This window comes from Microcebus murinus, chromosome 19 (genome assembly GCF_040939455.1).
Source record: "Microcebus murinus isolate Inina chromosome 19, M.murinus_Inina_mat1.0, whole genome shotgun sequence".
Classification (NCBI taxonomy): Eukaryota; Metazoa; Chordata; class Mammalia; order Primates; family Cheirogaleidae; genus Microcebus; species Microcebus murinus.
This window is the reverse complement of record NC_134122.1, coordinates 40,285,258-40,299,346: the sequence shown is the minus strand read 5'-3', so window position 1 is coordinate 40,299,346 and position 14,089 is coordinate 40,285,258. Positions and strand designations below refer to the sequence as shown.

Below are 14,089 nucleotides of genomic sequence, written 5' to 3'. Positions count from 1 at the left end.
TCCCGTGCGGGGCCAGTGGCCCGAAGTGCCTGCAGGAATTTTTTTCTGTGTGATTTACACAACATCATTTTATTGTTACTATGGCCATATGCATTTTTATATTAAAAGTAAGCACGTGTATTGGCTTCTTTCCCTTGTTAGTGCAGATAATTGAGAGCTGACTCTTTGGAAAGTACTAATCCTTTCATGGTGATAAACTTCGAGGAGGCTTTGAAAATTACCCTTTAAGGCATCAGCTTTGGTGTTTTCTGGAGTCTTTGGATTCTGTTAAGGCTAATATTCATTTATTGAATAATGAATTAGGGGCCCGATTTGTGCAGGCCTGTTCTGTCCTCCGAGAGTAATCCCAGTACACCGTGGGGTGGTATAGGCCCTGAGCCGGCTTAGGATCTTTGGTACCATGGGGTATTTTTTCTTGAAAAATTGACTTCTGTCAACACATACATTGCTAAGATAGGTAGAGTTGCTTGGTAGTAGAGATTTTTGAGAGAATTCCAGCCCTAACAATTTTTTCTTTATGTCTTTGGACTCTGACAACAAAATTTAGTTACTAATAGTTATTTATATTTGTACAAGATTTGAATTAGGACTGTTTTTTAATGGGTACTTTTGGGTTTTGCTCACAAAAATGTTTACTTTTAGATGGAGAGATTGGAGAACATCATTTGATTTTTATCTGAGTGGAATTCAGTAGCCTAGCTGTGGATAATTTAAATATGTTCCTAAAGTACAAAATTTATCCCCTGAAATTATATTTGTCTTTATGGCTCACTTACTCATTTGTTCATTCAACAGATATTTACTGATTGGGGAAAAATAGGTAGGAAATCTAAAAATTTAGATCTGAAAGGAATGTTTAAGAAAATTTTCTACAGGCTTGTTAAGCAAGACCCAGAGAGTTAACGAGAAGTGACTGAGGTCTCCACAATCACATGGCCGGGAGTGGCAGAGCCAGAATCCAAGCCCAGATCTTGGCTTTCCAAGATAGCATCCTCTTCCTGCATTCAAAAAAGCACACATTTATGTTTGGGTCCCTGGTCATTTGACAACTAAGGAGTTCCAACCATTTTGCAGTCTAGCCCAATGCACAGTGATTTGGGTGCAGCCTTCATTTGTTTCAGTGTAATGGGCTGGTTAGGACAGTGGGCTCCGGAGCCAGGCAGCCTGATTCCTTTGTCTTACTGCTCGTGGTCCTTGGACAGCTTGTTTTACTGCTTTATCCTTCATTTCCTTGTCTGCAAAATGGGGTTAATAATTGTACCTACCTCACTGCAGTTAAGGAGTAAATGGGTTAATGCCCATAAAAAGTTTTACTATGCCTGGCATATATTAAGAGTTCAATGCATGTAATTACTATTATTCTTGTTGTTGTTTGTATTGCTAATACCACTGGCCTCTCACCCCACAAAAGGTCTCTGGTTACCTGGAGGTTAGCTGTTTGGATGGTATCTATTCTTATTATTCTGAACGTGAGTTTGGCGTTAATTTATCTTTTCAAAGAAACTAGGGTAAAAACAGACCTCTTTTTATTTCAAGGAATTCTCCAAAACCTCTTGTGATGCTCAATTGTTTTGAACTTTATTTTTCTCAGGTAATTTATAAAGATGTTTTAAATCTCTTTCCACATTTATGTTTCTACTGAATTTAATGTTTTTACTGCTTTTAACTGTCTTGTAAGTATAAGCTCTTAATGGCAGTAAAATTTTTAGTTGCCTATCTTCTTGAACACCTATTAAGCCCTAGAATTAGAGTATATTACAATAAAGCTTTTTTGCAAAGAAATGTGATCAAAATAGTCATATGCTGAATGAGAAATGTTTTTCAGGGATTTTGGGAAGTTGAGTGGTCAGGGAAAATATTATAGATGGATGTGTAATCTAGAATATTCAAATTTATTGTTTTTTGGATGGGTAGGAAAGTTTAGTCAGAATATTACTGTGTTTTAAGAGATTGTCATGGCTCTAATTTCAAAGTACCACTTTCCTAAACAATTTGATCAAAAACTATTCATCTTTAGTGTATATTTTGAGTAGTGTTTTGACTATATTTTTGAATAGAAGAAGGGAAAAGACTTGTTGCATTGTAGTGGTATCAATTACCCAGTTAAGCATTATATTAATAAATTTGAGCTCCTGTTTTTATTCTTGCTAGGTAATTGGCAGTAAATTCAGCAGTCCCAGGAATTGAGATTTGCCATGCTATTTGGGTATTTCTCATAATGTTCACAGTAAAACCACATTGCCATGTTGTGTGGATATTACTCAGGCCTATCACTAGCTCTTTGATATTCAGTATATAGCTAGGAGACATCATAAAGGTTATTTGGGATTTGAAAGTGAGTGATGGGTTTAGAAAAAGATAAATATTTCTTGTAAGTATACATTTTATAGATAACTTTAATAATTTAAATCTAGATGAAACAGGAAGGCTAATTAGCAAGTGAAGGCAGAAGAATTCAATAACATTTTATTAACTTCTGGGTTTTCTGTAACTACTTCCAGTCCTTGGAGCTGCCTTTTGAGATTTAGCAAGGAATTTAGTTATTGATTCTAGTCTGAGCTCCTTTATTCTTTCCTTTAATATTTTTCCATTTTATTTCATAGCTATTGCTTATGTGTTGATTGGCAGTGGTCTCTATGATGAAGCAATAAGGCATTTTTCAACAATGCTTCAGGTAACTTTTCTTCTTAATTACTCGATTTCAAGTTTATGTCAAGTCATGACAACAATATGGACTCATGCATAGCTAAAGTGCTGCAGTGAAACATCTATTTTAAGATTATGTAAGAAAGTAAAAGAAATTGGTATCGACCGAGCATTTTCTTGGTGCCAGGCCTTGTGACATGCTTTCATTTCATCTTTGCAATATTACTTCATTTTAAATGAGGAAAGAAAATATGATGAAGTCAAGCAATTTGCTCATAGTCTCCCAGCCATCACATAGCAGAGATGGGATCCAAATGTGAGCTTACAACGGGCATTAGCTTCAGTTCACTTTCCTCTCTACCACGGTATCTCTCATGAGATGTGGACACTGGGAACTTTTGAAATTCCAACTCCTTTCTACACAGGAGTTGATCTGCATGGTTAATTTCAACTCATGGTTTTGTTTCTCACCTTAAAGTATAATTATTAGACTCCTCAATGGAAGTATTGGGCCTTTATTGATTGGCAGCTGTGCTTAAGTCTAGTTGAGATAAAATGTGTAAATATATATATGTGTAAGACTTTCAAAGGAGGCCTGTAGCTGCCTACATCATTGGCCTTATATCTTGTAATATTATTTAACTGTACCCACTGTAGGTGCTTAGCCATTTATTAATTCTTGATGTGTCTGTCCAATAATGTACAGTGAGTGAAGAAGGTATGGATTTCAGAGTTAGAGATATGCAAGTTCTAATCCACTGTGCTTCTTGCTAGCAAGTTATTTAATCTCCTGGGTTACAGGGATAATAACTGCCTCCCAAAAAATTCTTTTTCGTTTTAAATGAAATATCCTATTACTTAGTACCCAGTGCCTGGCACATACTAAGTGCTCAGCGAATTGTAGCTACTCAAAGTACCATTCTGGTATATTTATCTATGTGAATCATAGTAAGAGCCAACAGATATTTTATAATTCAGCAGGTAGACTTAATTTCAAATTATTAATTTTGAAATTTTAGCTCTGCTTTCGTTTTCTCTTTTTAAAAATAGGATTATTATATTGCTAATTCTATCATCATTCTCAAAAACCTGATGAGATACTTTTAGTTATTACTTTGAGATCCTTAGATCCAAGTAGCTGTGTGTTTGGATGATCATATGGAATTTTATTCTTCAATCGAATTTAAAGTACGAAGGTTAGATTATAAATCGTTTTTAAAATTACCTTTCTGTTTAGTGTTGCAATATTATAAAAGGTAAGCAAGCACTTTTACACAGTTAACATTTGACCCTGGTTTGAAAGGATTACATTTATAGGAGCAAATATCAGTTATTTGTGGTAACCAACAACAGAAAACAGGAGGTGTTGGCGATGTATTATCATTTTACTCAACTTTTTGAAAATATTATTACCATTGTAATTGAAGGCAATATGACAATGTTAAAGAAAACATTTTAAATGATAAAAAATTTTCTAATTCTGCCACTCTAATATTATTTAAATTATTTGTTTACCTTTTCAAAGTATGCATTTGTGTTTTATAATCCAAATGTATGTACTATTTTGTATTACTTTTTCACTTAATTTTATAGTGTAAATGTTTTTCAGTATTTCTCCATTATCTTAAGGATTTAATGGCTCTATAATATGCCTTTGTGTTGTCCATTTATTATAGTTGTAAAACATAACTTCTCTTGCAGTTATGTTTGGAAAGTAGATCAGCATTTTTCTCTTTGTGCAGAGAAAAGGCAGTAATGTATTGAAATCTGATATGGCATTTTCATCAATCTGTGATATGATGGGTTGCTTTCAACTGGGAAATATTTCTTTGAGAATGTGTAGATTGTAAGGTCAGACTGCTCTTATATTGATGGGCAGGAGTGGAGGAGTGGAAAGTTCAGATGCAGAAGAAAGAAGTGGATGATCACTTATAACATGTTTATGCAGCAGCAAGAGTGCCCTCAGCTTCCCTGCTGGTGCTTTGTTGGTGACTTCTCTCTCCTTACCCTTCATCTCAGTGCCTCCTGGTTTTTTGCGTGTCATGGCACATGCAGAAAATCTTATGTGCACGGCACATGGGTAAGCAGGAACAGATTTAGAGACATCCAGATAGGACTTGGTGAAAATTGGTCACATTTTCCTTTTATTAGGTGATTATGATAAGAAATAGAAAATACAGTGATTTGATATTAAATGCTAAGATTATTTTGAAAATTTTAATAAGAAACTTGACCCTGCTTTTCTGGGCAAACCTTTTCTTTATGTTTGAAATTGATGCGTATACTTCCTGCTTGAATTTTTCTCTTAATGTCTTCACACTCTTGAAAGGCAGTGTCATGAAGACACTGTACAAGTAGGTGGTAGCAAAAGCACAAAGGATAGCTATTGTTTCTTCTCCACTTGACCAAAACTCTTTTTCTCACCAAGAATCATAATTTGTATAAATCAGTCTCTTTAAATTATATTTAAAAGTGTGATTATTCTTTAAATCTAGCTGTACTTCCTTTCCTTTTATTGGCAAATGTATTGATAAAATTTCTTGCAGTAATGCAATTGATTTTTATCCCAACAATACTTTTTCATATACAGTATTTCAGAAGAGTGATGAAGTTTTTTTCTTCAGTCATACGAGGATGTTGTTCTACTACTTTTCATTCTTCAAGTTATAACTGAACTAAATGTTGCTAGAGAATTGTTTTTCTCTGTGCATACTAATATATCTTTACCTGTTCCTGGCAGGACCTTCCAGATGTACAAAAACTCTGTTTTTAAGCCAGTGAATGTAACAAATCCTTTAACAAATCTGTGAAGTGATAACCATTCACACGTAGACTTTTTGGTTTTCTTGATTTCGTTAATTCTTGACAAAACTTTTCTTTTAGCCCATGAGCTCCAGTGTGAAGCAGCAGAGTATGGAATCTAATTCCATCCATAGAAAGCTGATAACAAATGGGGCTGTGGGGGCTTGGATTTTATTAGAATCACTATTTTGATAAGATCATTTAATATGAAATTCAGATCTACATATAAAGGCAACTTAAATTCCAGAATGAATTTTTGATATAAAGCTTTTATGCCTTCTGTTGTCTTGGCAGTACCATGTGTTTACAAACCTATGAGATACTTCCATAATTCTTGCTGTTCCAAAGTGTTCATGTGGATGCTTGTCCTTAGCGATTTGTTTCGTATGTCTACAAAGGGGAAAAACGTTCATCAAACATCAGGGTTTCTGACTGAGCACAATTATAAGGTTTAATAGATGTCAATCTGCATCTGAAAACTCTTGAATTCTAGAGCTTATGAATTAGTACTGTCTCTATATCAGCGCTCTGAAGTCACTTCCACGTGTGAGTGCATCAGGAATAGCGTTCTTAGAAAGTAGAACCTTTTCCTGATTTCTTTGTTTCTTTGGTGCCCATGCAGGGCTATGTATAACATGAATGCTTCAGTAATTTTATGGGGGAATTTCGTCTTTGCTGTTAATTGTGTGACCCTGAGCTCATGTGATTCTGGTGGAACTGAATTTATGAAAGAACATTGTTTCTTATTTTGCATAATTTACATAAGCAGACAAAATTGAAAACATTCCTCTGCATGTAGTTTTTGAAGCATTCTTCCGCATGTAAATCTGTGTGTCTGTCACTTGAGCTAAATTTAATCCTCATTGCATTGCTTTTTTGACTTGTTTTTGGATCCAGTGACTTTCCAGTTTTAATCAAAAAGTCAGCTTTGTGGTGAAAAATAAATATCTATAAAATTTAAAGTCACCATATAAGTAATAAAATGAGGATAATATATTAGACTTTTTTAGAGAATTGAAACATCTGAGTGGACATAACTCCATTAAGGTATCTATCTTATTATACTGTGATTTTGCAGTTGCATTAAAGTAAATAAAATTGGAAGATTGAAATATGAATTTTTATTTAACTCATTTAAAATTCTAAAACTTGATAAAATATCAATTTTATAAAAATAGTCCAAAAAATTCATATTCTGAGCTTCATTTTTTTTAGAAGTAAACATTGGTTTTTATTTGAAAAAAATAATTATGACATTTTATAGAGAAAAGTTTTGACTTATTAACACCCAAACTATTGATATGTAAGATAATTAAATAAAGTATCAATTTTGAAAAGTAATAAAATTTGTTATTGAAACTTAGGAAACTTAATACTAGACTATAAATATAATAAACAGTAATTACAACTTCTATGCAGGTAGAAAAAAATTCTAAAAAGAGTAAACTGGATAGAGCAAACCTTAATACTTTGCAGATGCGCACAATAACCAACCAGTGCTGTAGTAATGAGGAGACGGCAGGATGATTCCAGGGAGGCCCGAGCAAGGGGCTCCATGTCGTGCACACATCAAATCCCAGAACCGAGATGATACTGCCTCAATCCAGGAAGCTGTCAGTGTTCAGATATTTCAGCTGTAATCCACTTTTAAGTAGCTGAGTTATTTATTTTATTATTTTTTTAGGATTTAAAATTTTTGCTGATATAAAAATGTTCCAGCCTCAAGAGCTGGTGGTGCACCACAAGCCATTCACTACGTTGCATCTGTCGCAAAGCTTTGCCTTCCTGTTACCCTGGATCTGGCCCCTGTTTTACATTGACTACGTGCCGCTATATCTCGCCATGGCATCTTGCCTGCCTCCTCTTTGAGAAAGAACAGGCTTAGCAGAGCTAACTTTGATCTGATAGCCTTTAAGATTCAATAAGGTTTTCCTAGCTGCCTAATATATGGTGGTCGACGTTTGCTGCTAAATGACTGCCATGTATTAAGACTTAACCTGCCAGCCGTGGTCTAGGGGCCACAGACACAAAGATGAGAAGACACGCCCTCAAAGACATTGTGTGCTAGTGTAGTAATAAGCGTGCAGATGCAGAGCAGTGATCTAGTAAGAGAGTCACTTCCATGGAGCTGTATCCGCTTGGATGTCTGAAAGTCATCTTCAACTCAAAGAGTTTCACCCTCATACTCTCCCCTGGTCCCTGCAGACCCGCCCGCCTGAATCATATTCCAATGTTGTCCACTCAACAAGTGGCATCACCTTTCACATGCTCCGCACATCTGTTTGCTGCTTACATTATCACCGAGCTCTGTCTGTGTACCTCCTGAATGTCTCCTGAGCCCATCTGCTGCTCTCCTGCTCTGCTCAGACACGCCCAAGGCGCTATCATGTGCCAGATGACTGACACGGTTGTCCTTTCCTGTCTCCTCTCCTCACACCCATCCCATATGCATACCATACACACTGTGTACCTAAATGCACAAGTCCTACATCAGGCCCCTCCTACCTCTCCAGCTTCGTCCTGTAACAGGTGCTATGTTCCCTGCTTCCCTCGGGGCCTTTGCACAGCCTGCTCTCCCTGCCTGGCCTAGCAATTCAGATTCCTGCCTTCCCTTCTTTCCTTCCTGCTGATCTCAGCCCAGCTATCTCTTCCTTGGGGAATACTTTCTAACCTTGTCTATATCTTTATACATTTTCTGAAAGCACCACTCACTACTCTAGCACTTACTGAAGATGTAACTTTACATTTATATTTGTGATTCTTTGGCTGTGCTCCAGGAATGCAAAGATCTTGCCATCTGTGCTGGTGTTTGCTTGCTTGTTCTAGTACATGGCAGGAATAGAATAGCTTTGTATGGTATTCCTGGCACGTGGAACCCGATGTGGCTAACAGGAGGCCCTGAGTAAATGTTTGTTGAATGACTAACATCCATGCAACGCACAGTGGGAACAAAGGAGGAGGGTCATATTTATTTTCCAGGGGAGTCTGGAAGGAGTCAGAGAAAATGTGGTGTTTGAGCTGAGACTTAAAGGACAGAAGGAATTTCTTGGGCACAGAAGCAATGGGTGGGTGTTTCAGACAGAGGCGATAGCATTTGCAAATGCACTGAGCTTGGGAGAGCATGTATATAAGGAATTATTTAATAGTTCTGATTTCTAAAGTATGAAATGTGAGTAGGGGAGAGCAAGGAGATGAGGCTGAGACCAGTAAGGCAGGAAAATGATCAGTATTTTCTGCAGAGACATTTAGGTGTTATCAAATTGTGGGTTGCTGCTCTTTCATAGGTCCTGAAATTAGTCGGTGAGTCAAGACCTAGCGCTTTTTAAAAAATGAAATATACTGGACTAGAAAATACCAGATTACATCGTGTATAGTAAGGCCAGGTATGACTAAATGAAACTTTTTTTGATATGTGTGTGTATATTATGCACACGTGTATGCGTGTTCTGGGTTGCAATGTAAAAGGTATTTCAGTGGTGGGCTTGGAGTAAAAAAAAAAGTTTGAATGTCACTGAGCGAGGTGGTGGGGAGCCATTGAATAATTTCAGTCCAGGGGAGTGACACGATCAGATTGCCTTGTTAAAAAGGTAATTCTTGGTGTGTGTCTGGAAAATGGATGGGAAGATCAGGGGAACGAGTAAGGTGATCACAGTAGCCTCGGTATGAAAGGAAGGCTTAAACTAGGGCAGTGGCCAGTGGAGCAGGCGGGACGACACCCACCTGTGGCGGAGGTGAGATGGCTGGGGTTCCATGAGGGCTGGTTTAGCCAGGGAGGTGAGGAGGACGCCCAGAGCGCCCGCCCTGGCTGCAGGTTTACGGGATGCCAGTCACGGATAGACTGTTTACACCTTTTTCGGATTCACTTCTTGGTCATCTGGAATAAACTTTTTTTCTCCGGGGAAAAGCTGCTTGAACTGTATATTTTAAACTGTAACAAATCTGAGCATAGGTTTTTATTAATAATCCCCGGAGATGCCGTCTCAAAGGATGAGCGTGGTGGGCTCCTGTCTCTAGCCCCAGCTTCGCTGAGGCTCCGTTCTGCTCTGTTGACTGTTCCGTCATCAGGCTTTTTTGCTGCAAAAAGCATGAAGGCAGTGTCACTCTAGTTCCTCAGGAGGTACCCTGCTTTCCTGCCCACCTTCTCCCTCCAAACCACTTGCACTGTCTTTCTTTAAGCCAGGAAGGATATTTAAATGTTAAACGTGGTTTTCTCTTGGTGGCAGGATCACAGGGTACCCTTTACTTTCTGCTTTGTGCTTTTCGTTGTTTTCTACAGTGAAACAGGTATTAATTTTTTTTCTGATTATAAATGAACATGTTTGTTTTAAACAATCAAAAGGACTACAGCAGTGTATCAAGTGCAATGGGAACATATCAAGTAATCTCCCTCCCCGTAGAGAATTCTAATGGGAACATACCAAGTAATTGGCCTCCCAGAGAGAGTATTTTGGAGAGTTTTTTTCTGTGCACATAATGGCCCAAACAATCACGTATAAGTATTATTTATAAGACATAACTACTATTCCTCTGTAGGTCTGTAACTTGTACTTTTTCCCGCTTAGCAAATAGCGTGAGCCAGTTACATTTAAGTTATACATCATGAATCTGGAACTATCTAGGGGCCAGGGAGGTAACTTGTGTGAGCAAAGCAAGTTGGTGTAATGTAGCAGCATTGAGTGGGCCCTGCAGTGAAGGGGGAAGACACACACCTCATCTCAAGAGGCGACCAGTATTTAGCCCCAGTTATTTATGTGTTTATTTTTTTGCCAGGTGAGAATGCCAAAATGTGGGCATATCTTTGCTGGATCTTTTTTTTTTTTCCCCCTTACAATACAGGTAACCAGGAATTTGTTGGATCTCTTAATGTTCCAAGAGAAGCTAGAAACCTGAAATTGTTGAGTTTGATTTTTGCGATTTTTCTTACACTGTGTAGGCTAGTGTGTTACCTGGGTTATGGCCAGTGATGTAGCAGTTTGCCACTGGATATAAATGGACCTCATTCTACTTAAGTAGCCTTTTAAAAAAGTTTTTAAATGTGTGGCATCTTCTCTTTTATTTTTTCCCATTTACTCGTCATTGAAGTGGATGTGTTTTTTCTAAAGTCCTGGCAGATACCCATCTCAGATTTGAAACCAAGCAGTAGGTTAGTCTATCGGATGCCTACTCCAGTGCGCTTCTGTTTTCTGTTACGTTCCTTAGCTGCATCAAGGCTTACACCCAGGACGTTAGAACCGAGGTGGCTGTTCACTCTTTTTTCTTAAATGTATAGCAGAGGATTCAGAAAAGAAGTAAACATTGTTGGGGCTAAATTGAGACCAGTGGCATTTCATTCACTCAGCAAATAGAATAAGTTCATGCCACTAACTTTTGCATAAGCACTCGGTGGTGGGGACAGCAGGTGCTCTGTCCTTGGGCCTGATAGGTGTTCATCCAGTCCGTGGGGATGGTAGGATAGTTTGAGAGCATGGGAGCAGGTTGCAGAGAGGATCTGGTTTTTAATTCTGACCCATTAGTACAAAGGATTGGATTAATCTCCGGCAGACTGTGGAGCAAGCTTGTTTCTCCTTCCTCATTGTGAGGGCATGGAAGGGTTCTTTCCTTTTCAGATGATTTCAGAGGTGTACGAAAGGAAACAAACTAGAAAGAGGCATTACCCATTCTTTTATCACACCTCTTTACCCCCGCGTGCATCCTTTTTCTCCTCTGTAAGAGATGGGTTCTGATGCTGCCAATCAGAGAGTTGTTGAGGATTGCATTGTAAATAAAATAACTGTGAAAGAAACTAGCACAGTGCTCAGTAATATTGATTCCCTTCCCCTCTCTTTATTATTATTTTTTTTCAGTGCAAAAACTCTTACCACATCTCATTCAACTGAGCTTTTAAGAATATGGGCGTTTCAGGTTGGAACCTGCGATGAGTGGTCATAGCATAAAGAATTAGAGCTGTCACTGTGGCATTAACATGCTTTAAGCAGAAACTGATTTTTTTTTTTATTTGTTTATAGTTTTTGACGTGTTTCTGTTTTGGTCTGACTAGGAGGAGCCTGATCTGGTTAGTGCAATTTATGGCCGAGGGATAGCCTATGGAAAGAAGGGACTACATGTGAGTATGTAATAGTTATGATTGCCATAGCGCCTACACGACCTGACACGGACCAGGGTTCCACTAGAACTGCTTACTCTCATTGAACTCTCATGGGACACGGAGTGGTATCTATCGTTCCAGTTCACAGATGAGAAAATGTGGCAATTTTCTAAGATCCAATGGCTAGGTAGTGGTGGACTGGAGATTTCCACCCAGGTCTTCTGAAGTCAGTTTTGATGAACTGGATACAGAGCTAGAATAGCAGGAGACCCTGACTGTGTTCCTAAGAAGTAGTCAATGGCCAAAGCAGAGAAGGCAGTGATAGTGCAGTAGGGCTTAGAATTTGAGTTCCTTTCACAATTGTTAAGAGCTGAATGAAAGGCCAAACTTTTTTTTTTTTTTCAGTGTGTAAAATTTATTTTTATTTGTTATATTTTATGCTTTTTGTAATATCTGTGTAGCTGCAATCAAATTATTCCCGTTTCTCTGAGGAAGGCAAGAGGAAGATTATGATAAGCATACACAGAGGCACCACGGTGTAAAATTGAAGACTTTGCTGAGATTGTGCAGTAAATCATGAAATGCTTTTCAAATTTTTAGTCTAGAACATCATACCCAACCTTTTTTATTGTCTTTTTGTCTCCCATCCAAGTACTAACCAGGCCCGAACCTGTTTAGCTTCTGACATCAGACGAGATCAGGTGTGTTCAGGGTGGTATGGCCATAGACTGTTGTCTTATTATATACCGATAATATTTATGTGAAATTGTTCTGTGAAGGAGAAATATCATTTTTGCAACCTTTGCATTAAAAATATTAGAATCTATAACATTTTTATTAAATAGCTTATTAAAATTTTAATTGAAATCTATTAAACTGTGAAAATTAAAACTATTACACTAAGATGGTGCTGGCCTATTGGAGAAATTTTATATAATATTTGTATACTTCTGAGACATAGTGGACTGTGAATGAATTATAACTGGGAATTATGGAAGTGTTTAGGAAGGAAACAATATTTCATTTATAGCATCACTAATGTTTAGGGTTGAAGTTGTGCTAGTAAAGTTCAGAGAAATGCTGCTTCTTTCTAATTGCCATCTTTTTAAAATTATATATTGATGTGAAATTTGCTTATGTCATCAATAAAAAGTTATACATGCATTTTTAATGTAGAAGTAACATGGCAGTGTTAAAGAGAACTTAAACCTAGACTTCTTATTTTTTTTATTTTTTATTTCAGCATATTATGGGAGTACAAATGTTTAGATTACGTATATTGCCCTTGCCCTCCACCTACCCCCCCCCAATCAGAGCTTCAAGTGTGTCCATTCCCCAGATGGTGCACACTGCACCCAATTAGGTGTGTATCTACCCATTCCCTCCACCCCCCTCCCATCTGCCCAATAAATGTTATTCCTATGTGTGCACTTAGGTTAAATGTAGACTTCTTAAGGTGTAGTCATATGGGCTTATGGTTTTTGACTGACACTGATTCGGCCCATTTCTGTTCCCCATTGCCACTGAGCAGCATCATGTCACATGCTGGTATTCACATACTCATCCCTTGACATCTGTTGATTGATTAAGTATATATTTTATTTATTTTTTATAGATGCAATTATTATTATTATTATTTTTGAGACAGTCTCACTTTGTTGCCTAAGCTAGAGTGAGTGCCATGGCGTCAGCCTAGCTCACAGCAACCTCACACTCCTGGGCTCAAGCAATCCTCCTGCCTCAGCCTCCCGAGTAGCTGGGACTACAGGCATGCACCACCATGCCCGGCTAATTTTTTGTATATATATATTAGTTGGCCAATTAATTTCTTTCTATTTATAGTAGAGACAGGGTCTCACTCTTGCTCAGGCTGGTTTCGAACTCCTGACCTCAAGCAATCCACCCGCCTCGGCCTCCCAGAGTGCTAGGATTACAGGCGTGAGCCACTGGGCCCGGCCATAGATGCAATTATTTTAAAAATTTCAGAATATTAACAGGAGTACAAACATTTTGGTTGCATGAATTACTTTTGTACAGTTTGAGTCAAAGTTGTGTGTCCATCACCCAGGTAGTGTGTATTATACCTATTAGGTGTGATTTTACCCATTCTTCTCTCCCCACTCCCTGATTCAGTGTTAAATAGGTTAAATTTAAGTAATATCCTGCCATCTGTGGAACTTGAGATAGGTAGTCAGGTCGAATATGCTTTTGATGGGTAGATACACTTGAGTCAGTTAAATAATCATGATATCGTGACTGATTTAACTTGGCAGATCTCTTACACAGAAAGTGAAGTTCATGTTTATTTATAAACAATTGGTTATATCATTACTAAATTACTAGTTTTTTCAGAAAATCTTTTCAACCTGGTTTTGAGCAACAGTGTGTCTCATACTAAGCTAATGCCTTTTCAAGGACATTAAGAATGCTGAGCTTGCTCTGTTCGAACTGAGCCGAGTAATTACCTTGGAACCAGATCGTCCAGAGGTATTTGAGCAGCGAGCAGAAGTGAGTGTGGTTTTCTTTTTCCCTCTGTTGTTACTGGATTAGTTGAAT

General features: G+C 37.8%; 1 protein-coding gene across 7 annotated transcripts in view; it reads left to right on the top strand.

Moving 5' to 3' along the window:
• TTC13 (tetratricopeptide repeat domain 13) overlaps positions 1-14,089 on the top strand; it is a 74,316-nt gene that overhangs the window by 15,616 nt on the left and 44,611 nt on the right. For 3 of the 7 annotated variants that reach the window (XM_012738195.2, XM_012738194.2, XM_012738199.2), the window contains 3 exons: positions 2,604-2,674; positions 11,486-11,551; positions 13,949-14,041. In XM_012738195.2, coding sequence (XP_012593649.2) covers positions 2,604-2,674; positions 11,486-11,551; positions 13,949-14,041 — 230 coding nt within the window. The remainder of the gene's footprint in view (positions 1-2,603; positions 2,675-11,485; positions 11,552-13,948; positions 14,042-14,089) is intronic. The other 4 variants (XM_075995456.1, XM_012738196.2, XM_012738197.2 and 1 more) reach the window with 2 other exon arrangements.